This window comes from Pelodiscus sinensis, chromosome 26, assembly GCF_052426305.1.
Source record: "Pelodiscus sinensis isolate ZL-2025 chromosome 26, ASM5242630v1, whole genome shotgun sequence".
Lineage (NCBI taxonomy): Eukaryota > Metazoa > Chordata > Testudines > Trionychidae > Pelodiscus > Pelodiscus sinensis.
The window spans coordinates 2750458-2776538 of NC_143077.1; the positions used below are offsets into that span (position 1 = coordinate 2750458).

The 26081-nt window shown below is 57.0% G+C and overlaps 2 protein-coding genes across 5 annotated transcripts; one reads left to right on the top strand and one right to left on the bottom strand.

The window, feature by feature from the left end:
• Positions 1-3832, top strand: SH3BGRL3 (SH3 domain binding glutamate rich protein like 3). The gene is made up of 3 exons (XM_075909036.2): positions 1-159; positions 1961-2128; positions 2974-3832. The coding sequence occupies exons 1-3, from the start codon at positions 112-114 to the stop codon at positions 3037-3039; spliced, it is 282 nt and encodes a 93-aa protein (XP_075765151.1). The 5' UTR covers positions 1-111; the 3' UTR covers positions 3040-3832.
• Positions 3106-26081, bottom strand: UBXN11 (UBX domain protein 11). Of its 4 annotated transcripts, none has more exons than XM_075909031.2 (15): positions 26013-26081; positions 24602-24692; positions 23854-23891; positions 22786-22896; positions 22282-22382; positions 20214-20268; positions 18951-19027; positions 17085-17196; positions 12735-12952; positions 12442-12519; positions 11156-11276; positions 9950-10053; positions 8725-8795; positions 7385-7531; positions 3106-5663 (listed from the first exon to the last, which is right to left on the bottom strand). In XM_075909031.2, the coding sequence occupies exons 2-15, from the start codon at positions 24664-24666 to the stop codon at positions 5486-5488; spliced, it is 1476 nt and encodes a 491-aa protein (XP_075765146.2). In that variant the 5' UTR covers positions 24667-24692; positions 26013-26081; the 3' UTR covers positions 3106-5485. The 4 variants fall into 4 exon arrangements, with proteins under 4 accessions (XP_075765146.2, XP_075765145.2, XP_075765147.2 ...); XM_075909030.2 differs by having other exon boundaries at positions 17085-17199; XM_075909032.2 differs by lacking the exon at positions 24602-24692 and having other exon boundaries at positions 17085-17199.

Genomic DNA, 26081 nt, shown 5'->3' on the forward strand with positions numbered 1-26081 from the left:
GGGAACCAGCCGCCGCCTCCCCCGCAGGCCCCATTGGTCCCCGCAGTCACATGCGGGGCGGGGCGGGGCGGCCGCTCCCAGGCGCGGCGAGCGGGGCCCGAGCGCAGCACCATGGCCGGCCTGCGGGTCTACAGCACCTCGGTCACCGGCTCGCGGGAGGTGAGCGCCCCCCCCCCTTGCACCGCAGCCGGCCCCGCGCTCCTGCCCCGCCCCCCATCCTGACCCCCAGGGCCTGCCCCGCCCCCCATCCTGCACCCCCAGGACCTGCCCGGCCCCCCCATCCTGACCCCCAGGGCCTGCCCCGCCCCCCCATCCTGCACCCCCAGGGCCTGCACCGGCCCCCCCCATCCTGCACCCCCAGGGCCTGCCCCGCCCCCCATCCTGCACCCCCAGGACCTGCACCGGCCCCCCCCATCCTGCACCCCCAGGACCTGCACCGGCCCCCCCCATCCTGCACCCCCAGGACCTGCCCCGCCCCCCCATCCTGCACCCCCAGGACCTGCACCGGCCCCCCCCATCCTGCACCCCCAGGGCCTGCCCCGCCCCCCATCCTGCACCCCCAGGGCCTGCACCGACCTGCCCCGCCCCCACTCCCATCTGCACCCCCAGGGCCTGCACCGAACTGCCCCGCCCCCCCATCCTGCACCCCCAGGGCCTGCACCGACCTGCCCCGCCCCCACTCCCATCTGCACCCCCAGGGCCTGCACCGAACTGCCCCGCCCCCCATCCTGCACCCCCAGGGCCTGCACCGACCTGCCCCGCCCCCACTCCCATCTGCACCCCCAGGGCCTGCACCGAACTGCCCCGCCCCCCATCCTGCACCCCCAGGGCCTGCACCAACCTGCCCCGCCCCCACTCCCATCTGCATCCCCAGGGCCTGCACCGAACTGCCCCGCCCCCCCATCCTGCACCCCCAGGGCCTGCACCGACCTGCCCCACCCCCACTCCCATCTGCACCCCCAGGGCCCTGCCCCGCCCCCACCCCATCCTGCACCCCCAGGGCCTGCACCGACCTGCCCCACCCCCACTCCCATCTGTACCCCCCAGGGCCTGCCCCGCCCCCCTCCTGCAACCTCAGGGCCTGCACTGTTCTCCCAGGGCCTGCCCTGCCCCACCCCCACTCCCATCTGCACCCCCCAGGGCCTGCACCGACCCTCCTGCTGCACCCCCCAGGGCCTGCACCGTCCCCCCCCCCCCATCCTGCAACCTCAGGGTCTGCACCGACCTGCCCTGCCCCCACTCCCATCTGCCTGCCCCCCCCCCCCCCAATCCTGCAACCTCAGGGCCTGCCCTGACCTCCCCCATCTGCACCTTCAGGATCTACCCTGACCCCTCCATCCTGCACCCAACCTCTGCCCCCCAAATTACCCTAATCCCCACATCCCCCTGTGATCTGCAGCCCCTAACCCTGCCCCCCACCCCCCTGGGATATACCCTAACCTTTTCCTATAACCCACTCTATTCGCTACTCCCCCCCCACTATGCATCCCACCCCACAGTACGCTCGCTCTAGCTTGCTGTGGGGCTGAGTCTCTCTCCCATATTCTGCTGTGATTCCCTGTGGGGCTGGGTCCTTCTACTACATCCAGCTGTGATCTCTGCAATCCCCCCCCCCCCCATTATCCACACTGATTCCCCACGGGGCTGGGTACTTCTCCCCAGTTCAGCTGCGTCTCCCTCTCCCAAACCCCTGCACTAATTTGCCAAGGGCGGGGCTGGGAGTCAGGCGTTCCTAGCCAGCGGTGACTGGTTTCTTCCCCTCATCCTACTCCCTGCGGGGCGTCGGTCGGAGCCGGCCGGCCGTGACTCAGTCTGCCTGGCACGTCCTGCCCCTCGGGCCATTTTGCACACACCTGCTTCGTGAACGTGCCTCTGCCAACGGAAACGCCTCACCCTGTAGCCGGGCTGCGGCCAGTTCCCCGCAGGGAGCAGAGGGACCTGCCTTCTCCATCTGTTTCAGATTAAGTCTCAGCAGAGTGAAGTGACCAGGGTCCTGGATGGGAAGAACATCAAGTACGAGCTGGTGGACATCTCCCAGGACAACGCGCTGCGGGAGGAGATGAGGACCCGCTCCGGCAACCCCAAAGCCATTCCTCCCCAGATCTTCAACGGAGACCACTACTGCGGGGTACGGGGGATGGGCTAGGACCCGCTGACTGAGCGCCCTGAAATCGTCTCCCACGCGGGGGCCCTGGGACGAGGTGCCTGGCCAGTGACGCTTGGTGCGCACGGGAACAGCACCGAGCCCTCTGCGTGCCGCTCCGGCCTGGCGCCTCCCCCAAAGCCCAGGGCGTTGTAGGGCCGTAAGAGGGCCCTCGATTAACCGAGGAGCACAGCGCATAGGGTACTGCTACGCACGATGCACATCCCCAGGAAATGTTTTAGCAGGCTGGCCAGCAGCCCTGGCTTGCCACAAGTCAGGACCTACCCCCGCTGCGGCTCCGCATTTAAAGTGGTGTTAGGAGGTAGGTGGGCAGGCAGCCCGGCTCGCTTCCCGCTCACGCTGGGTCCAGGAGCTCAGACCGCGTCCTGTATCAGAGGCAGCAGCACAGGGAGTCAGGCAGCTGGGTTTTAAACTGGCGCGTCTGGTGGACCAGCTCCTGCCTGGCACCCCCCGCTGCTGCCTCCGATGCAGGGGCTCCTTGGGAGTGGGGCTGGAGCGCACTGGCTGCCGGCCCTGCCCCCGAGGACTATAGGACAGTCGAGCCACCGATACGAATTCCTGAGGTGACTCGACTGTCCAGTCGACCGATGTTTAGCGCCCCTAGCGCATTGGCTGCTGCGCGCCCCCGTGTGCGGGGCCTGTGGGTGAAAGCGATCCCGCTGCGCGCTGAGTGGAACCCGCCCCGAGTGCAGGGAAAGGCAACGGGGCTGGGACTGTCTTGCTCCCGGCGCTCGTGTTCGTGCCGCTGAGCTGGGTGGGCCAGGCTGCGCCCTGCTCTGAGCTCGGCTTGTTGCCTTTTCTCCCGGCAGGACTATGAGCTGTTCGTGGAGGCTGTGGAACAGAACACCCTGCAGGAGTTCCTCAAGCTAGCCTGACCGCTCCTTTCCCACCCTGGACTTCATGGCTGCATTCCCAACCGACTGCCTCTGATCACCTTCCTCCTAGGCTGTCCCTGCCATGCCGAGCTAGCTCCTGCCGCAGGGCAGCCCCTGACCAAGCCCTCTGTTCTTTGCAGCTGCCTGCGATTCTTCCTGCCTCACCCCAGGGCTCCAAAGCGGCCGATACCTCTGCCCAGGCCTGGGAACATGGCCAGGCCTTGCTCCCAATGCCTCCGTAAAGTGAAGTCACCTGAAATGAGGCTGTTGGAAAGCACAGGCCCCTCTCCTGAGCGTCTGGGGCTGTAGCAGGGAAGGGTGTGGCGCTGGGTGCGCCCGCCTGCATTTGGTCACCAGTTCCAGGGCCCTGTAAACACAGCAGCCTGCACTTCCTCTTTCAGGCCGACCAAACAGCTACGGGCAGCTAGTTGTCTACCCTCAATGCAGAAGCACTGCACAAAGATGGGGAACAGAGACCCTCATGGGCCAGTGTGAGGTAGGGCGAGCAACACAACTGAACCCCTTCCGCACACAGCACTCCGCGAGAGAGGCTGGGGGGTGAGGGCATGTCTGCTCCCCCGGTTCCATTAGCACATTCCTGTACTGACATGATGTGAAAGCTCCCCCCGGAGCTCTCAGGGCCGCTCCCAGACGTCTGACACTCCCACCTTCCTCTTTCCTTTCCGTGCGGCTGTTTGCAACCTGGACCAAGTGCATTTTGTTTTCTTGCCAAAAAGCAACTTTCTGACCACTGTTGTCTTCTGCGATGCTATTAAATGTGACTGGCCTTCCACGCTGGCTCCCGAGTGGGTTTTTAAGGGGCTTAGTCCTTGGGAGGGTAGACTGGGTATCCTACTTACCGATTCCCAGTGACTTCCCGGCTCAGAGCTTAGCTCCTTGTGCTCCCCGCTGCAGCCTGATGCACAGACCTTGGCATCCAGAACGCCAGCACTGGCGTAACAAACTTCCATGAGTGCCTTTCCCAGTCCCCCTCCAAACGCCCGTGGCAGGGAGCACGGCTGGGGGGAAAACGCCTACCTCACTAGGTGAGCCCGGGCTGCGAAAGTTACGTGGGACCCTTCCTAGCTGGGCAAGGTGGCAGGAGTATGCAAGATGGCACCGGGCGAGCTGCAGTGGGGGTTTGGCTGTGGGATGAGCTGACGCCATCCTTCTGCCTTTTCCCTGCCTGGCCCAGGGCTGGCGCTTTACTAAGCACCCCATGGGAAGTGGCTAGAGGAGGCCGTGCAGAGCTAACTAACCGCACAGGGAGCAGGGGAAAGGGGAAGTTGCTAGAGGCTTGCTGCAGTGCACAGAGGGAAAGGCGCCTTCCGCCAACAACCAGCTGCTGCTTCGTCCTGGCCCAGCAGAAAGAGCGGTGAACGGTGCAGGCGGCTTTCAGGGACGGGTGGGAGATTGAGCCGGGTTATGGCGGGAAAGGTCTGCGTGTGAGCCAGTCCCAGAGACTCTGCCCTTTAACGCTGGGGCCCGCCCTTCCCCCAGGGGCCTGTGCACACCAGTCCCAGGTGGTCCCCGGGAGCCCTGCTCGGCGCTGGAACCGCTGTGCCCGGCGGAGAAGTGACTCAAGGCGCAGGGCCCCGGCGCGGGCTCGCAGGGGGGGAGCGTGCCGCGGGAAAGCAGCTGGCGCTTGTTTCCTTGCATCAGGGCGGAGGAGGGTGGGGAAGGCAGAACGTGGCACTCAGGCTGCTGCAGCGGCTCAGCTGCAAATGATTCCAAGGCGGGTTCCACGCAGTCAGGTTTAGCCCCATGGACTTTAATAGTGAGCCTGTTTGCACACAGTGCGAGATGTGACTCCAGCCCCAGCACGGGGAGCCCAGGCCTGTGGGAACGGGACCGGCACCCAGCCGGGCTGGGCCTTGCCTGTAAACTCCCTCCTCTAAGGCTCTGTCTGCGCTGCGATAAAAGCCCCAGGGCTGGACCAGGCCTGCCGCAGGCTCCTGGGCTAGAGTCTGCTTGGAAAGCCCACAAAGGGGGGCGGGTCTCAGGACCCAGGCTCCAGCGTGATCATGATCAGCTCTGCTCCCCCTGATGTGGGCGTGGAGCTTGGTGCCAGGGTTTGCAGGGGAGGGCACAGGTACTCCCCTGCCCAACTCGCTGCAGCCTCGGCCCAAGCGGAGAGAAACCCAGCCGGGTGTAAGGCCCTGGGCTGGCATTTACACAGGCTGGCTGCTCCCCGCGGAGGCCTCTCAAGGCGGCCCCCAGGGGCAAGTGGATCCAGGCCTGGCGAGTCCTCTCAGTGCTAGTGGAGGGAGGAGTCAGCCCTCCGGAGCTGGTTCTCCCTTGGCTCTGCCTGCAGGGGGTGGCAGGCCAGGTAACACAGCCCCCACCCTCCTTCCCTCTCAGTAAGGGCGAGGCTGCACCCCCCGGCCTGTGCACAGCGCCCCTGATGAAAGGAAAGCAAACTGCTTGGTGTGTCGGGCCCAGGAGCTCAGCTGAGGCTGGGAGCGGCTTGGTGGCCCGCTTCCTCGGTGGCTGCCGGGAGCTTTTCGCGCAGCAGAAGGGAGGCATTGGGAACCAGCCCACACTGCTGCAGGGTCCTGGAGCTGTCCGCATACACCCGCTGCGGAAAGGTGCTGAGGATCTCGTACGGCCGGACGTCCCCACCCCTAGGAAGAGAAGGACATGTGGGCCGGGTTCCACAGCGAGGCTGCAAATAAGCCAGCGGCAGCAGGATGGAGCACTTGGGAGGGCTGGGGCTGGAGCCAGCGCAGACGAAGCCCAGCCCGCAGAAGGCTGGTCCAGAGAGTAGCAGCTACAGAGGGGAGAGCGCAGGGAGGAGCAGGCACAGGGAGCAGAGGCCAGGCAGGGAGCCGGGATGAGGGGAAAGGTGCCTTGGATAGGCCAGACCTGGTTCCAGGATCTTGAGAACAAGGACAGTTGGGAAGGGGAGTGGGAGCTGGGCATGACAATAGTCCAGGGAAGGTGGTGGAGAGTGAGCCTGGGGAGCACAGCAACCATGACACGCCAGGTACTACTGCTGGATGCAGGCGGAGAGAGGAGCAGGTGGGCAGGCCAACGGGAGAAGAGGGGAATAGGCTGGGCAGCCCAGCAGGGAGAGAGGGGAGCAGCCATGCAGGCCAATGGGGGGAGGGGTTGGAGAGGGGAACGGGCAGGCAGGAGAGCAGGGGGAGCGGGGAGCGGGTGGGCAGGCCAGCGAGAGGAGCGGGGAGCAGGGAGCGGGTGGGCAGGCCAGCGGGAGGAGCGGGGAGCGGGCGGGCAGGCCAGCGGGAGGAGCGGGGAGCGGGCGGGCAGGCCAGCGGGAGGAGCGGGGAGCGGGCGGGCAGGCCAGCGGGCGGAGAGGGGAGCGGGCGGGCAGGCCAGCGGGAGGAGCGGGGAGCGGGCGGGCAGGCCAGCGGGAGGAGCGGGGAGCGGGCGGGCAGGCCAGCGGGAGGAGCGGGGAGCGGGCGGGCGGGCGGGCAGGGGGGGAGCGGGGAGCGGGCGGGCAGGCCAGCGGGAGGAGCGGGGAGCGGGCGGGCGGGCGGGGGGAGCGGGCGGGCAGGCCAGCGGGAGGAGCGGGGAGCGGGCGGGCAGGCCAGCGGGAGGAGCGGGGAGCGGGCGGGCAGGCCAGCGGGAGGAGCGGGGAGCGGGCGGGCAGGCCAGCGGGAGGAGCGGGGAGCGGGCGGGCAGGCCAGCGGGAGGAGCGGGGAGCGGGCGGGCAGGCCAGCGGGAGGAGCGGGGAGCGGGCGGGCAGGCCAGCGGGAGGAGCGGGGAGCGGGCGGGCAGGCCAGCGGGAGGAGCGGGGAGCGGGCGGGCAGGCCAGCGGGAGTTGGCATGTCAAATCTCCTATTTCCCAAACCATTGGCCTGAGCCCGCTACATTCAGCACCCCAGGGAGGGGACGAGCACCGTCAGCCCCACCAGCCTCAATGGCTGCTGAGGGGCCCAGCAGGCGTAGACCCTGGGATCCTGCTAGGGATGTGACATCCCATTGAACTAGTTAACTGGTTAAATGTTGTTTCACCGGTTAAAGGGGGCGAGCGGGAGCCCACACCTGGCCGGGCTTGCTGAGGACAAGGGCTGCTCTGGCCAGGCTGGAGTGCGCCTGCCCTCAGAGGGCCCTGTGGGGGGGATACTCCAACCCACACTGGCTTGTCGCAATCAGTAAGCCTGAATGGTAAGGGCGAGGCACCGTTAACTATTCCCATCCCTAGAGCCTGCGCCTGCTGGACTTACACTGCAGAGTTCTCCCAGCCCCCTGCGTCCAGGGATCAGGAGGGATCTGGAAACGCCACTGGCCCAGTTTTCACTGTGGCCTGCCCAAGGGGGTGGAGGCGTTCAGCTGGCTTGCAGCAGCCCTCCCTCCTGCGCCGGCCTAGCGCTGTACCCACCGAGCCTGGGCGAGGTGCTGGCGCAGGTCCCCGATGGTCTCTGTGAAGAGCATTGTCACAATGTAGGTCTGCTCCCCGCTCTCAGATTTGATCCGGAGAGTGGAAATGTTGGTGGCTGGAGGCGGAGCCTGTTTGCCTGCCTTCAACCTGCCGGACAGACACGGACTGAGCAGCCGGGCCAAGTGGGCTGGGCTGGCCAGAGCACCAGGAGACACCCTGGGAAAGGGGCGCTAGCAGAGGAGCGCAGCTTCACAAGTTAAGGCAGTGGTCAGCAACCCGTCGATCGGGATCTACCGGTCGATCTCGGAGCCTCGGGCAGGGGGTCCTCACTGGTTTGGCTGGGAAGTTGTCAAGTGCCAGCGCTACAGCTTCTCCTCCCCCCACTGCCCTGCTGCTCCTGCCCAGAGCCTCAGAGCTGCCCCCTGGGAGCCCCTTGCTTGTTGTGCAGGGTGGGGGAAGAGAGGCAGGGGGGCACTTTGCTGGTAAAGCGATTGTGGGTGGGGTGTGAAAAACACCCCCGCCGAGCCTGCGCTTCACAGAGCCAAGCACTGGGGTGAACAGCCCTGGCTGGGGACACTCCCGGGGGTGGTTTAGTTATACCAACGGGAGTGGCTACCCAGGACTCTTACAGCCGCACAGCTTCAGCGGTACAGGTCTGCCCCTGTAGTGGAGACGTGCCCTTAGCGGGGCCCTGAACCTGACTGATTGTGGGCCAAAACATCCTACAGTGGCTACTTACCGTTGCCAGGGTTGCCCGTGGAAAGACAGCCCTGCGCCCAGCGGGTCCAGCACGGCTGCTTTCCCTTGCTGAGACCAGCTGGGGCCCTTTCTCAGGCCTTCGCCAGGGACCAAGGCTGCCTGGCGGGGCTCTTTGCTTTTCTAAATACACAATCCTGCTTGGTTCCAGGTGACATTCGGGTCTCGTCTAGCCTGGAAAACGGGGGACATGGCGACCCCCTCTGCTCAGCTCTTCCCTGGGGACACTGCCCCATTCCAAGGGGGATTTATAGCCAGGCTGGGGCTTGGCTTGTGGACACCCCTTTCACACCAAGGCTAGCTAGGAGAAGGGAAGCCTGCTAAAGAGTCAAAGGAAGATGGCAGGTTCACCATGGACATCTCAGCGGGCTCCCAAAACTAGGAGAGACCAAACCGGGCCTTCCTGCTAGCTCCCAACAAGAAACCAAGCAGTGAAAGGGAAGCGGCTTTGGTTTTACACCCACGCACGCTCCTTCCCTTGGCAGGCCCCGTGCCCATCACAAAGCAGCAGAAATGGGCAATCGGTTGCCTTGAACTGTGGCTGGTGGCCCGAGAGGAGAGACCAAGGGGCCACTGCTCGTTACCTCTCCTTCAGTGCTCCCAGGATGGGCGTCTCCACCAGGATCACTTCATTGCTGCGTGTCCCAGCAGAGCCCTGAAACCAAACGGAACCATCGGCTACAATCTGCCCAGCTTTCCTGGATTAATCCCTGGGGGACGGTCCCCCTGTTTTCTGGCCACAGGCGGAGAACGGCCTGTCCTCCAGAGGCCACTGGCTTGTTCATCCTCTCCAAGACTCCACTGCTGTAGGCTCTGAGCCCCTCATGTATCCTCCGAGCCCTGTGAGGGAGGGCAGGGCTAGTCCAGATGGAGAACTGAGGCACGGAGAGACTATGGGATGATTTTAAAGGAATTTAGGCACCTAAAGATGCAGGCGGGAATGTATCAGGATTTCCAGGAGGGCCTCAGCCCTTCGCCACATCCTCAGGTGTCTGAACACCTTTAAATATCGGGCCCTGAGTGAGTTGTCCAAGCTCGCACAGGAAGTCTGTATGCAGGAACCTGAAGCCAGGCTTCCATGTAGCAGGCTACCCCCAAACCATTGGATCAGCCCCCTTCTTCAGCCTCAACTAGCATCACAAAACCTTGCACCGCAGCAGGCAGGTTTCTCCAGTGGATAACAAACACAGCTTTCAAACTCTGTACCAAGTTACACAATTTTTATTTTAAAAAATCTGCCTGGATTGGTCCTGATCTGGACTGGGGCTTCTTCTAATCTAACAACTCCTACATAAACTAATCAAAAGCTTTGGGGGGTAGCCAAGTCGGTCTGTAATTACTTGGGATAAACTTAAAAAACCAACAAAACAGTCTGGTAACACTTTAGAGAATAACAAACCATGTAGATGGTATCATGAGCTTTCGTGGGCACAGCCCAGAATACCATCTACATGTTTTGTTGGTTTTAAAAAACAACAAATAGTCTGGTAGCACTTTAAAGTATAAACTAATCAATTAGTAGCCATTTTAATCCAAGAAGACAGGCCCAATACAACTAGATTGGTCTACATCCTTCTAATGTTCAGTATGGGCACAAAGAGTTTAATTCTCATCATTTAACTTCTCAAAGGAAAGTACTTGCTCCCCTTGCAGCAAAATGGGGAGTAAATGTTGAAGTTCAGCACGGTCGTGGGTGTTAGATCTGCATGAGCTCAGAGGTGCTTTTCATACCCTTAGAGGTGTTGCTAGATTGACCTAAATGTTAGTCTCACCCAGCCATGGCTCAGCGTGTGCAAGGCTCTGTCATACCTGCAGCGTTTCTTTGATTGGCCCTCGGACGTCAATCACGTGTCCCTTCTGGACCAAGCATTTAGGAAGTTTGTTCAGAAACTGCTCCAGTGAGAGCTTGGGACCTGCCCCGAGAGAGGAGGGGAGAGTTACAGGGTTGGGGGGGAGGGTCCCCGTCTGTATCGCATCAAACCAAGCACTTGTACTAATACTAGAATTTTCCACTTTTGGGGCTCATCAGAATTATACTATGGACCGGTCGGGACGTACAGGACTCTGGGTCTTGGTCCACGTGGCGCTGCTGACATTTTCAACAGTTACACATTTACACAGGGGGGAGGGGGCGGCTCCAAGGGAGCCGGTGCATGTGGGGAGCTGACTTAAAAGCCTGCTGCTCCTGCCTGCTTTCCCCCCTCATGCTGCTGCCTCTGGGCGGGGCCTTGTGTGTGACGTTTAACCGTGTCCACTGCCACACCCCTACTTTTGGGAAAGGGCTGTTAGAAATCACAATTAAGGCATGTGATCCAAATTCCACAGCAGAGAGGCTGCTCTTCAGAGCTAATAAATAATAGGATACGATTCAACAGCTGATGGGAAATGCACATGCCTGGATCGTCAGGTATTACTGCCACTCTACAACGCCACGAGGGACCAGAGCTTGCAAGCTCTAGCCAGAGCAGGGTTATTCTCAGTCTACGAGAGGGATTTTTGGCATGAGATTTCTGGAATTCAGAAGCTGGGCTGGTCCTAGATCACGTGTCTCCCCCCCGCTTGGAGGGGTGCTGTTACATAGCAGGGATGGAAAAGAGGAGGCTGGCATCTGGGGGGGCGGGGAAGGTCCACTGCAATGGAACAAGGGGTTGGAAGGCCCCCACCGCTCTCATCAAGGCCTCCCGTGGGCGATGCTGGCAAGAGCTCTGTCACAGTGAGCGCTGGGTTTCGTGCGGGACGTGGGCGGGTTTCATGCACAGTCTGGGAAAACTGCCTGGGGGATGGTAATTGACGAATGGCTGAAGTCTCAGGCCCGCGTGCTTCCGTGGCCACCGTGACACTGAGGGGCATGGTGCTGCTGCCGCACGCCGCACGTACACACCCCTCGCTCAGACACGTCACCAGGCACTCAGAGATCTCGACCAACTCGCTAGGAGCCGGATGGGCTTTAGTCACCCTCTCCCGTGGGGTAAGCAGAGGCTCTCCGGGGATTCGCGGGAATGGCAAAGGACTCACCTGGGATCTCACTGGTTTCCTTTACCTCACTCGACCTCGAATGACCAACTACCTGCCCCTGGCCAGGAAAGTTCTCCGATAGCTGCCTCTCCCGAAAGAAAACGTCTCTCCTGTCAGTGACCTGTTCAATGAATGCCAGCTGCCATTAGAGAGCCCAGCTCTCCCTGCACCGCGCACACGGAAGGGAAGCAGTAAGAGCAAAACAAGAACAAGCAACACGGAGATAAGCTAGTTCCCCGAGGGCGGTTTTACCATGGAAACCCCTATGAAGGAACTTGTCTACGGATCCTTTAGCCCCCCCTCCCCGTGTCCCTTCTAGCCTAAGACCCTCCTAGTCAGCCGCTCAATGACACATCCAGTGATCACACCGCTCCAGCCGTGCACACGAGCGCACTGCTTGGACCCTGACTCGGTTTCCCAGCTATGAAAACTGGCCCTCAGATGCTGGGTGATGTGAAATTGCAATAGCTCCGAGGCGTGGCCTTGCCCTGTGCTAACAGAAGGGACGTACCCGCAGCCAGGACCGTCAGACCCAACGAAGCAAAGGCACCATCTTCAGCCCCCGCCCGTTCAGCCGAACACGGCTGTCAAGACGCACACGGCCACTCTGAGACCGCCCACACTGCAAGAGCCCCCTGTGGCTCATGAGCCTTAAGCTGCAGGCTATCCGACGGCTGGGCTTGGCCTGGGCCCAGGCTCTAAGACCTTGCGAGGGGGATGGCCCAGAGCCCTGCTTTCAGCCAGGGGAGTGGATGCAGAGCAGCTGCAGGTGTTCGAGTCCTGTGTAGATGTACCCTACGTCCTCCCTGGGTGTCTCCCATTCCTCCATGAGGCTCTAGCCCCGCAGCCACAGCCTGACAGTGTCAAACTTGCATGCCTAAAGCTAGGCACCTACATGGAAGTGGCCAGATTTTCAAGAGGGGCCAGGCACACGTAGCTCCATGGGATTTGGGTGCCTAATCTAGTCGAAGATCTGGAGTCTACTGTCCCCCACAGCTGCCTCCCTTTGGCTGCTTTTTACAGCTCTGCAGTTTTGCCCTAGATGTCTCTTTGAGGCAAGGTTCACTGAAGCAGACAACCTGCTCAGCTGTTACACAGAAGCCCCCACGTTTCCGGCAACGGCTAGAACAGGTGCATTCCCATGCTGCACCTCCAAAGTCTAGCTGCATGTGGGCTAGGCACATACACACCCAACTTCATTTCCTGTTGAGAAACTGCAAACAGTGACAGCGCCGCAGTTGCATAGTCTCCTCACAGGAAGACAGCAGGGGCTTTGCATTGCGTACCTGAAAAGGAACGCCCTCCGGGTAGCGTGCCTGTAGCTCGGAGGGAAAATAGCCGTCCATGAGATCCTGAAGGCATTGCTGAAACAAAGCACGAACGCTTAAAACCCAGGCCCCAGACTCCATAGTTCCCTCGCGGCCGATACATTCCACCTGCATCAGACCAGGAGACCTACAAAGAGACTTGCAGCCTTCGTTCCTCACCAACCCACAGGGGAGCCCCCACAAGCCTCAGCCTTTGCAGAGGCAGCTATCGGAGGGCAGCCACCCGACAGCCTCCATGAATTGGTCCATACCTGCGTGGACGGCTCCTCATACGCCCGGAAGGGTCCATTGAACATGACTATCCCATTCTGATAAAAAGTGAGGGACACCGCTTCTGGCTGCCTCAGTCTGGCACCCCCCGCAGTATGCTCGATCCGAGACACGCCTTCCCCAGCCAGCACATTTAACTCCTTCAGGTTTTCCAAAATTAAATCCAGATCGATCCGGTACTTGGGCACGGTTGCGTTGCCTGCAGCCGGGAAAGCAGAGTTCTTGAGAGGGAGGCGCCTGCAGCCAGGAGTTTTGAACCCACGTGTTTCCCTGCTCCACCCTACCACTTCGGGCCTGGCTCCCATCTGCCTCCACTTTGCAGTTCCATCTTGGGGAGTGAACCTCAGACTGGCAGTGTTTGCATCCGCGCTGCCAGGCACACAGCGCGCCAGAGCCGACACTCAGGCCCCTTGTTACCAACTTAGGCAGCTGCCTCAGCTTGCCAGCACCACAGCTCACACTCCTTGGGGCCCTGGTAGTTTTTATGGTTATTGTGTGCTTGGCTCTGTACAATACAAACCGGGAGGAGTGGCACCTGGCCCAAAGAGCTTGCAACCTAGGTTAGGCTAGCAAGTAACTTCGGCATAGGCCCCAGGAGTGAGCAGATGGGATACCAGCTGATGGCCACCTCTCCACTTGCCAAGCCAGAGATCAATCTTCTGGCGTTCGATTTAGCAGGTCTAGTTAAGACCCAGGGGCTGTGTCTAGACTGGCAAGTTTTTCCAGAAAATCATCTGCTTTTCCGGAAAAATGTGCCAGCTGTCTACACTGGCCGCTTGAATTTCCGGAAAAGCACTGACGATCTCATGTAAAATCATCAGTGCTTTTCCGGAAAAACTATGCTGCTCCCATTTGGGCAAAAGTCTTTTTCCGAAAGACTTTTGCGCAAAAGGGCCAGTGTAGACAGCACAGTACTGTTTTCCGCAAAAAAGCCCCGACCGTGGAAAAAGGCGATCTGGGCTTTTTTGTGGAAAACTGCATCTAGATTGGCCATGGACGCTTTTCCGCAAAATGTGCTTTTGTGGAAAAGCATCCTGCCAATCTAGACGCGCTTTTCTGATGAAAGCATTTTCGGAAATTCATGCCAGTGTAGACGTAGCCAGGGTGTTAAAATTAATCAACTAATCGAATAGGCGAGGGAATTTCCCTCGACTATTCGATTAATCGATAAGGGCGCTTCCCCTTTGAAATGTAGCAAGGGCCCGCAGGGCTCCAGCAGGGGCTCTTGTGTATTTCAAAGATTGAAACTGGCCCCAGGCTCCATGCTGCCTTTCCGCTTTGAAACGTTCAAGAGCCCCAGCGGGGACTCCTGTACTTTTCAAATGTGGAACACCACTGCTGCCCCCTGGCCCCCTGGCCCCGCTGCTGCGCCCTGGCCCCGCTGCTGTGCCCTGGCCCCGTGGCCCCGCTGCTGCGCCCTGGCCCCCTGGCCCCGCTGCTGCGCCCTGCCCCCTCCACAGACCTGGAGCTGGGGGGAACTGGCTTTTAAGCCAGTTCCGCCCAGCACTCCCTCCTTCTCCCCCCCTTGCTGCCTCTTTCTGATAGAGGCAGCAAGGGGGGGGGAGCAACAAGTCGACTAGTGTGTCAACTATCTGATAAGCTTTTGCTTACTGGATAGTCAACTAGTCACTTCCCTCCCCAGTTAAGACCTGCTCAATCGAAAGCGCAAGGTGGCGCCAGGCAGTACCAGTATTGCTCAAGGACTCCTGCTGGCGAATTACTGGCGAGGAGATCATTTGGGTGCTTGAGGGGACGGAGCGGGAGAGGTGAGCAGCAACAGTCGAGCACGAGAGGAAGTCAGTGCAGAGATATCGGCCAGGAGAGGCCTTTGATACTTCCAGTTCTGCTATTCCCTCCCCCCCCCCCCCTTTAGAGGATCTATCAAAAAGTAACAAGAGGAAACAAACTTTGTAAATGAATCAGTCAGAAACAGCCAAGGGAACCGACACGCAGCTGAGCACAATGCTTTGTGCTGGACACCCACGGCTAGGCAGAGCCCGGCACCCTTGCCTCCTCCAAAGGGTTGCAAACATTAATTAGCTGGTGTTTTTCATAGCTCTTTGAAGGTGACGGCTGCTGCAAGTCGCAAGTATATTCTCATGCTCTCCAACCCTTTCTCAGGAGGCCACCTAAACACGACAGCATTCACCACAGGGTAACGGGCTCTCAGCAAACCTGCTCATGCGGCTGGTGGAGGAATGGAACAGGAGTGTGTTTTGATGAGGTCAGAATAGTGATAGAAATGGAGCCGTGTTAGTCTAGTGCAGCTGAAACAAAACCAGGACAATGTAGCACTTTAAAGACTAACAAGATGGTTTATTAGGTGATGAGCTTTCGTGGGCCAGACCCACTTCCTCAGATCAAATAGTGGAAGAAAATAGTCACAGCCATATATACCAAAGGATACAATTAAAAAATGGAACACATATGAAAAGGACAAATCGCATTTCAGAACAGGAGGAGGATGGGGATTCTGAAATGTGATTTGTCCTTTTCATATGTGTTCCATTTTTTAATTGTATCCTTTGGTATATATGGTTGTGACTATTTTCTTCCACTATTTGATCTGAGGAAGTGGGTCTGGCCCACGAAAGCTCATCACCTAATAGACCATCTTGTTAGTCTTTAAAGTGCTACATTGTCCTGCATTTTGATGAGGTCGGGCACTAGGGCAAAGCAATGCAATGCAATGAATACATACGGAGAGGGCCTGATTTTTATGCCTGTGTTAGCTGAGACAGGAATTAGGCTCCAGTCACTCAAGGTATGGAGGCTGCTTCTGCAGATTTCCCTCCTGACAGCTGGCCCAGAAGAAATGGGATTTATGAAATATATGCAGTTACTAACATGTTCCTGGAGCTGCAAGTCTCCTTTCTGCTGAAATGGGCTGGGGTTAGTCCCCTCTAGGCTAAGACCTCGGCACAAGGCTGGCCCCAATGGAGCAGTTCAAGAGGAGTTACCGAGGCCTATCATGCCATGAACTCGACGGGTTAATAAATCCCTACGATCTGATTTTCCAATCTGGAGAACGTTAGGCCTTTTAAACACCCCATGAGGGGCAGGCTGTGTGCCTCAGCAAAGGGCACTTCTGCTTTACCTGGTTTCCAGGGTGTGGGCCCCAGGATCACCATGAGGAAATCATAACAGGGAAGGATGTTCGCAACTGACAATCTGCAGGACTTATCCTGCACAGATACAACATTTTGTATCCACATCCGCAAAAAAGAACTGCAGATATTCACAGATGCGGATACCCCTGGATGTAAACGTGCAGGGTTCTAACCTGCACCTTGGGCTGTCGGCCCTTTCATCCCCACACCAAGCTGTTCGGATTTGTACTGGGTATCTTTACCCTTACAATAAACTGCTTCCAACCTGGGCTCTGACCACACAAAATCCTCCCCCAGGCTCCATGGCTTGTCATTTACAGATAGGATTTTCCAGGCCTGCCAATTTGCAAGGTACCTGTGCCTGCCCGGCACTCACGAGCTTTGGGAAATTCCACCCTACAGCTGTTTGTCTTTCCCTAAAGGCCAGGAGGTTGATTTGGGGGTTCAGTGCTCACAAGCTGTCATTCCTAACAGGCCCCTTCCCAACAGAGAGCCCGGGGGACACCACTGACACCAAGGTCCCCTCAGCCCTGAGCCTAGAAGAGGGCTCTGCGGGTCTGAGCTGAAGCACACTGGGAGGGCAATACAGGGAAAGCCTGATCTACAGAGAACAGAGAGGAGGCTTCCAAAGGGGCTTGGGGGCTTATCTCCCATTCGGGCCTTTGAACAGTCTCCTCCCTTATGTCCAGAGACATGACTAAAGGGAATGGAAAGGTCACGTACGTGTACCTGTAAAAACAAACTAACAAGCCAAACACGTGACTTAAACCGGCTTTTGGACCAGGCACTTGAGGTGGAACGGTGCCTCTTCCCGGGTCAGCCCCATCTACGATGCCATGTCAACAGCAAGAACTGCGAGGGTGGCAAAGCGCTGGGACAGGTTCCTAGGGAGGGGTGGAATCTCCATCCCTCGAGGTGTTTAAGTCTCGGCGTGACAAAGCCCTGGCTGGCTTGATTGAGTTTTGTTGGTCCTGCCTTGGGCAGGGGACTGGACTTGATGACTCCTGAGGTCTCTTCCAGCCCTAGGATTCTATGAACTGCATGAGTCCCCTCAGGCTAAGATCTCGGCACAAGGCTGGCCCCAATGGAGCAGTTCAAGAGGAGCTACCGAGGCCTATCATGCCATGAACGACTGATTTTCCAATCTGGAGAATATTAGGCCTTTTAAACACCCCATGAGGGGCAGGCTGTGTGCCTCAGCAAAGGGCATTTCTGCTTTACCTGGTTTCCAGAGGCTCCTTGATGATTGATTTTCCTGCTTCGTCAATGATTTCAACTCTTCCAGCTGTTCATGCCTCTCTCCAACCCAAATCAATCCATAATCATTCAGAAACTGCTGCATGGGAAGGGGAGAAGAGGATGAACTAGCCTGGGGGACTATGGAACTCTAAAAGGCTAGGAATGGGAGCTGTAAAATGTGTGTCGCCTTGAACAGGTTTGACCCTGTCACAGGATGGGGGGTGGGGGAGGGGAGAAAACACACTGAGCAGGAAGAGCAGCATTTCCTGGAATCCAAAAATTGCCTGAATTGATTCACAATGATCCATCGTTCAGTACTCAGTCTATCACGATACCGATCACTGCAAAGACTTCACTTCTACCGAGTCAGCCAGTTAACTTGGAATAGCAAAAGGAGGAATTGAAACAGAAACAGAGCTCTTCAGATCAAAAGGGGGCAGCTAAGTGTCTGTGTAGAAGAGCTATTAAAAACGCAAGCAATCTAGCCAGGTGTCAGCAACGAGCTATATTTACTTAGCCCCTTTCTCCCAAGGGCCTCAGAGTACATGGCAAAGATTCATTTATTAAGCCCCCAAATCAATTAAGTTAAGGACAGCTACTCGTATTTTACACCCTGGAAAACAACAACAGAGAGGTTAGGAAACTTGTTCTGGGCCACCCAGTGAAGTCAGTGGCAGCACTGCGGGGAGAACCCAGAAGTCCTGACTCCCAGTTCCCTGCTCCAATCACCAGGCCGGGTCGGTCAGATACCAATTTTGCACGATAGTGGAAAGTGTCATAAGAACATAAGAACGGCCGTACTGGGTCAGACCAAAGGTCCATCTAGCCCAGTAGCCTGTCTGCCCACAGTGGCCAGCACCAGGTGACCGAAGACAATGATCAATTGTCGAGGTTCCATATCAAACAGCTGAACATTATCAAGAGCCACTGACTCTGGGCTTGGGCAGCAGCTTAACCTCTCCGGGACCCAGCTTTCCACTCTTTAAAATGGGGATAACAGCAGAGCAGCCTTGGGGTAAAACGCAAAGCAGCAGCAGCGTCAATCATGTTCCCCGCGCTGCCATCTGGATACCCAGCTCTTCACTCCCCGCACCGCAGTCCTGGTCACAGGCTACTGACGAGGGTCTATCACACGTGAGCACAGCTCACCAGCACGAGGGATTCTCCGCTTCCTGAAGTCCTCAGCGCCAGACTAGAGGCCGTTCTGGAAGACATGCTCTAGCCCAGCGATTTTCAAACTTTTTTTTCTCGTGACCCCGTTGAAGAAATTAGTTGATTCCCACGACCCACCATGATTTGACTAGAGTGTGGGCTGCTCTAGAGCAGGGCTGAGGATGAGAGCTTTGGGGGGTAGGAGGAAGCTGCAGCTTTGAGGCGGGGGGCTTATAGTGAGCGGCTCCCGGGCAATGGTGCAGTGGGGAGGCTAAGGCAGCTTCTTGCCTCTCCTGGCACTGCAGACCACGCTGCCCCCAGAAGCAGCTGGCAGCAGGTTCCCAGCCCACAGGAGTGTGGAGCCACTGCTAAGGGCAGGGGCAGTGCATGGAGCCCTCTGTGCTCTCCTCCCCACACCTAGGAGCCGGGCCTGTTGCCAGCTGCTTCTAGGGCACAGCACAGTTTGTGGTGTCAGGACAGCAGGGTGCTGCCTTAGAACCCCCCCACTGCTCACCTGATTCCCCTGCAGCACCGAGCCCCAGCGCCCGACATCCCACCCCCCGGTCCTGGTCGCGCCCCGTCGTTTGAAAACCCCTGCTCTGGGTGCCATGGAATGGCTGACAAGATACACGGACACTAGGCCCTTCTGGAAGCTTAGGAAGAACTGAACAGGTACGCACAGAAAGAAGAGCTCACCTCCATTTCCCAAACCCGACTCTGCAGCTGACGACATATCGCTTCCAGTTCCTCAGTCCTGCTTGACTCGGGGGAATCTGCAGAAGAAAGAGACCGGAGGGGTTTGATTTTTGCTATAAAAAGCTTCAGACAAGAGCTGAGCTAGGCAGGGTCAGGCAGCGCAGGGACCCTCGGCACCCTGTGCAGAAGAACTGCACCAGGAGTCGCCAGGCACAGAAGTGGGCCAGAACTCTTTGCCCGCTGACAGGTCAGCCGGGATCACCTCCCAAATGACGGGGACGGATGAAAAACATTTGGCTGGTATTTCTGGGCAATGCGCTGCACAGAATGAGCTGACATGTAAATGGCGCTGTTTGCAGAGATGCTGCAGGAGTGACTCGCCCGGCCCAGTGTGGAGCTAGGAACCTCCTCAGAAGACAGCAGCCGGTGAATTGGATCCACTCTGCTGTGCAGGAGAGACTGAACACATGATGGGCGAGATAAACCCTGCCTGTGGGAGGCAAGGGGGATGTTCCCTACTCCCGGAGGCAGCAGTGCACATGCCCAGAGGCAGGAACACAGATGCTTCGGGAAATTTGACTCAGAAAAATGTAGGTGCCTAGTGAGTTTAGGTACCTGCAGGTTCAGCAGGGCTGTTGTGAATCACAATGGAACTAAAACAGGGATCTGGGCGCCTAACTCCCAAATGCAGGTACCCACAGCTGGAGTTTAGGCACCTACCCCACCCACCGTGTCTGGGCTCAGCGCGAGGGAACCACTGAATTCCCAGGGATCGTCATGAGGGGAGTCAACTCTAGGAAGAGATTCACTCCAGGCTGGATCACATTTGGCATTAGATCACATGTGGGGCAAGGAAAAAACTTGGCCGTGGGAGCCCGTGGAGACCCTCAGTAAACCATCGCCAAGAGGGGCCCTTTTTGATTTTTTAACCCAGGGAAAGGCCCGTTCCTTTCTTCAGTCACTTCAAATCTGAACCCTGGTTTCATTTCTTCTGAACACCACACGGTTCTGTGACCAACTTCTGCTTGGGCTCTGACTTGTGGGAAAGCATTACCACAGTGAAAGAGACCAGCTGCCTCAACCTCTGCAGCAGGTAGACGTGTGCATGAACTGAAACCTGCTGCCAAGTGAAGCAGCGAGAGATTGCATCATTCACAGCTCCTGGAACTGGGCTTCCCACAGGAAGGGGCTGTGCTGAGGTCCCCAGCAGCAGGATCAGGGCACGGAAGCCACACCCAGGACGAGGTGGCCAGAACAACGTACCATTCCTTTTCTGAAGGGCCTTCACCTGCTTCTCAAGTTCAGCAGCCTTTCTAGTCTGCAGGCCCAAGAACAAAGGCAAAGTCATGAATCCACTTGGTGCCTTTCCACGGAGGATCTCACAGCCCGACTGACGTAGCCACCCTGCTCCAGAAGCCAGGCCGATTAACTATACCCAGATAAAGTCTAGAAAGGGTTTGACCTGGCCCAGACTCACACCAGGCTGAACTGTGCAGTTACCACAAGCCCTGAGTAAGGGGACAGCACCAACCTGCACAGTCCCAGGAGCAGGCTAGGGACCAAGTCACCTCTCTACCTGCTTGAGCTGGGGAGCAGCGATCCAGGATAGCTCCTCTCTCCCATTTCACCCACTGTCCAGTTATGCAGCTTGTGCCCGTGCTCTCTTGCCAGTCCCCACCCTCCCGGGAGCAGCTAAAAGCGAAGCCGGTAACGAGCGCCTGGCAAATCTGGAGAGAGCCCTGATTGTCTAGCTACTGGAAACATGACTTGCCCTAAACATTTAGAGGGTCCTAGCCGTCCCCGTTTCCATCAGACGTGTCTGCATCAGGGAGACTCTGGCCTTCTGAACTCGAACATGTGAAACGGAAGGAAGAAAAAGATCCAAAGTAGACGACCCAATGACACTAGGTGTTAGGGCCAGTGCTTCCTGGAAGCTGGGTGCTTGTGCAGCCGCTCAGGAGAGGTTCACATGCTGCCCAGCTGATTAGCAGAGCACCCACAGCTAGGTTTTGTTTCTGTTGGTGGTGCACATTTGCACATGCCTCAGTGCACAGACAACAATTATTCTGCACGTGGATGGAAAAGATTAGGGGGAACATTGGTTGGGGCTCATTTGTAACTAGTCTCATTGCAGCCTCAGCACTGCAGGGACTGTCCCCAGCCACACCACCCCTAACAGCCATGTGGTGCCAGCAGCTGGGCCTGTCTAGTGAGCAGGTTCTGTCATTAGTAAGATCCAAGCCTTGTCTCCAGACCAGTGACACTGTTTAATTCCAAAAGCGGCGAGGAGTCCGGTGGCACCTTATAGACTAACTGATGTATTGGAGCATAAGCTTTCGTGGGCAAAGACCCACTTCGTCAGATGCATGTAGTGGAAATATCCAGAGGCAGGTATAAATATGCAGGCAAGAATCAGGCTAGAGATAAGGAGGTTAATTCAATCAGAGAGGATGAGGCCCACTTCTAGCAGCTGATCTGAAGGTGTGAACACCAAGAGAGGAGAAAGTGCTTTTGTAATTGGCTAGCCATTCACAGTCTTTGTTTAATCCTGAGCTGATGGAGTCAAATTTGCAGATCAGCAGTTCTACATGCAGTCTACATGCATCTGACGAAGTGGGTCTTTGCCCATGAAAGCTTATGCTCCTACACTTCAGTTAGTCTATAAGGTGCCACAGGACTCCTCGTCGCTTTTGCAGATCAGCAGTTTCTCTCTGAAGTCTGGTCCTGAAGTTTTTTTGCTGCAGGATGGCTACCTTTTAATTTGCTATTGTGTGTCCAGGAAGACTGAAGTGTTCTCCTACAGGTTTTTGTATATTGCCATTCCTAATACCTGATTTGTGTCCATTTATTCTTTTGCGTAGGGACTGTCCAGTTTGGCCGATGTATATAGCAGAGGGGCATTGCTGGCACATGATGGCGTATATTACATTGGTAGATGTGCAGGTGAATGAGCCAGTGATGGTGTGGCTGATTGGTTAGGTCCTGTGATGGTGTCACTGGTGTAGATATGTGGGCAGAGCTGGCACCAAGGTTTGTCTCATTATCTCTAGTCAGATTCTGGCCTGCATATTTATACCTGCCTCTGGAAATTTCCACTGCATGCATCTGATGAAGTGGGTCTTTGCCCACAAAAGCTTATGCAAATCCAATACATCGGTTAGTCTATACGGTGCTACAGGACTCCTTGTTGCTTTTGCAGATCCAGACTAACACGGCGACCCCTCTGATACTTGTTTAATTCCAGACTCAGTGTGATCATGGCTCTGGCTAGCAGAGCCGGAACTGCTCTCATGGCTCTCAAATGAGGCTCCACAGAGACGGGCATTTTTACCTTCAGCTGGAGTTCTTGTGCTTGGCTCTTTACTTTTTGTTCCAACAAAGCAATTTTTTGCATCATGGAGGACATGAGCTCCATGTCAGTCGGAGCTGCCCCTGCAAGCACAAGTGCAACACATCATCCAAAAAAGCACTTACAGAATTACAGGCTTCATTTGACCAAGGGGAACCCTTTTGATCATCCAGTACAATATGAGCTGGGCTGAGGCACGGTGCAGGAACCCTGGCCTGGTCATCGCACAGCATAACTGGATGCTAGGCAGACAGGGACCTTGTTGCAGAGATTGCGGATGCATCCCTGGATTACTAACGGGCACGCTGTGTAAGCGTTCAGGGATGCAAGACGAGCACCAGACTCTGTGGCTGGATTCACTAATGAAGCGCCCGCTGTGGACCACGAAAGTTCCAGGCCTGGGGGCTGAGTCTAGATGGCTAGCAGAGGCAGGGGTGTCCCTGAGGCAAGCGCTGTATCTGGCCAACGGCCTGTCAGAGACGTTACCCTGGGTACTTGCTTTTGTTGCCGTTCCCTTTGAGCAGGAAGGGGAAACGGCTTGCGCCGGAATCTGTGTTCGAGGAGACAGGATGTCATTCAGCAGCATAGCTTCATCCTCTGTGAATCCAAGAGGCAAAGAAAGCATGAGAGGCAGGGCCGGGGTCACTTGCTAGATGAAGCCTCACCAAGCTCTTCTGAAGAGCATGCTGGGGTCAGTGTTCCCGGGGCAGTGTGTTTGTGCAGCTGCTCAAGGGCGATTCCAGTGCTGCACAGCTGAGTAGCAGAGTGCCCACTCCTAGGCCTTGGTTCACATAAAAAGTATCCCGCACAGGGGTGGAAAAGATTAGAGAGAACATTGGCAGGGATGTATCTTTAGGGAAGGAGAGGGTGGGGTACGAAGTGTGACATGGTCCCATTCGTCCACCCAAAGACTTCCAAAGCGATGATTACGAAGCATAGAGAGAGAGTACAGTACTCAAAAGATAATACAGTCCACGCTGTGAGGAGGGTCCACTCTAAACAGACAAAGATCAAACACAAAACTGTACTGGGAGACAGAGACCATGGCGCTAGGTTCCAGCAGCTTTTGCTGGGGGTGAGAGGGGAGAGCAGTGGAACTGAATTTGTTTCAGAAAAAAAGAGACGGCAGCCAGGATTAGTGTTTGTGGCCTTGCAAACCCATCCAGAGTCCATGTAGCAAAGCCACAAGACAGCGGTGCAAAAAGAGAGAACTAGAAAGCTTAATGTTTTTCAAAGACAAAACTGTTCTAGTTCTCTCTCATATCATATTGATTTTAAAAATCTTATTTATGTTACTTGTAATTTTGTTAACGTTAATGAGAGGGATTGGTGTGCCAAGTGTGGGAAGAATGAGGGAAGCAGCTAGCTTTGGAATTGTAAAGCATTTGAGAGAGTCTGCATGTTCTAACAAATCCTGGGATTGGGAAAACTAGCTCTTACTAAGCTGATTTCTGACACATGCGGGAAGGAGAGAGAAATCAAGGACAAGAAAAGAACTAAGCACATAACACTTAAATGCAAAACACATAAAGGAAAGAGAGAGGCCTTACTTACCATTGTGGGCACTCAGTTTAAACGAGAGAGTCCTTTTCCTGCATGTAAGAATAGGGAATACAGAAAACAAACAGCAGACCGATTAATTAGCTGCTGCATAATTGGTTTTAGGTATCAGAGACTTGTAAATTACATAAAAAATAATCTTGAAATACATCCACCTCTACTTTCTCCCCAGTTCACCACACAGATAAATCAAACAAGCCCCCACTTGCTGTCTGTGATGAGTGAGCTCACACACAAACAACATATTTGGAGTTGCTTAACAGTAATTAAGATCACTGGAAGCTACTTCATATAAGGAAAAAGTGAAAAGAAGACAAACAACAAACTCGGCCAACTGTTGCTACGCAGAATTGTGCAATAGTCTTTCTGGCCTCAACTGGGGACCAGCTTGTGCCTCAAGGCCATAGAACCAAGAGCCCCGGGTAATTCTTGCTATCGTAACTGCAGAGACTGCTCTGGATCACTTAGGGCCTCACCGTGGAATCAGGGCTCACAGCTGGAATCAGGATGGCACAATTCTGGATTTTAGGGCTCAATTCTGCAAGGTGCGGAGTGACTCCAGAGTGGTACTGACTGTCGTTACCTTGTACTTACTTCAATGGGACCCAGAATATTGAAAGATCAAGACCAAAGAAGAACCCTCGTATAGCGTGAGGACAAAAGCAGCTGGGATCAAAACTGCACAACTAAGCAAGGGTGGCCACAAATCTTAAAGCAGAAAGAGCCCTCATGTCTCATTTACCCTGGACTCTGTAGCTGCAGTGGGACTCTGCGGTGCTTTCCCAGGGAGGAAAGAGGAGAACTCATGGTTATACCTTAGACAGCTCTAGATCCTAGGGAACAAAGACAGTGTTACAATGCCAGGCGGCGGGATGACACAGAGTGAAGTGCCTTGGGAGAGAAGACTGAGGGGCACGTTGAAAAGCAGACGGCTCCAGGGTGTATTTTATCACCACACACTTAGCGGTTTCCTTCAGAGCAGGGTGGTTGAGCAGACCAAGGAGTTTAGCATGTCATACAGAGCTCATGAGGCTTGGCTGGGTAGACTTCGGAGCTGAGGCTGGAGCCAAAGCTCTGGGATCCTCCCACCATGCAGGGTCCTGCAGCCCAAGCCCAGAAATCTTCTCAGCCATGAAACAGCCCCACAGCCCGAGCCCCAGGAGCCCAAGTCAGATGGCATGGGCTAGCAGCAGGTTTGTCTCTGCTGAGTAGACAGGCCCATAGAAACAACGCTCAGGTATTTCATTCTGGGCCCTGTGGTCTCCACACAGGCGGCAGCCTCCAGGGGAAAAAGGAGGGTGACCACAGTCTGCACCATTTCATGCCAGAAAGTCTCAGGGGGTTAGTCTGTCACTGAAAATACAGAAAACGAGGACGGGTCCCACGGCCCTCAGACAAAGTCTGCCGCTTCCCTCGGGCTGCTCTGGCGGGACAAACTCACGACCTTCTGCCATCACCCTACGACATCACCCCACTCCGGCACGCAAGCGCAATGACATCGCAAACGCCCACAGTGCGACAGGAGGCCTCCCGCCGCCCTGCGCTGACATCCCCGCCCCAGCCTGGAAACACAGCGACAGCCAAAAGCACCCCAGGCAAGGCAGTGACCCCCCCAGGTACCCCCATGCAAGGCAGTGACCCCCTCAGGTACCCCCCATGCAAGGCAGTGACCCCCCCAGGTACTCCCCATGCAAGGCAGTGACCCCCCCAGGTACTCCCCAGCACAGTGGTGACCCCCCCAGGCACCTCCCATGCAAGGCAGTGACCCCCCCAGGTACTCCCCAGCACAGTGGTGACCCCCCCAGGTACTCCCCATGCAAGGCAGTGACCCCCCCAGGTACTCCCCAGCACAGTGGTGACCCCCCCAGGCACCCCCCATGCAAGGCAGTGACCCCCCCAGGTACTCCCCAGCACAGTGGTGACCCCCCCAGGCACCCCCCCATGCAAGGCAGTGACCCCCCCAGGTACTCCCCAGCACAGTGGTGACCCCCCCAGGCACCCCCATGCAAGGCAGTGACCCCCCGGCACCCCGCAGTGACGTCACAAGGCCTCACGGCGCAAGCCGACGGGCCCGGCCGGGGGGTCTGTGGCTCGCTGCCCCCACGGGCGGGAGGGACGCGCCGCAGCCCGCCTCGGGCTAGTAACGGACTCACCCTCCCCCCGGCGGGCTCGACCCAGGCGACGCCATTTTGTTTGCCGCGGTTGCCCCGGTGACGGCCGGG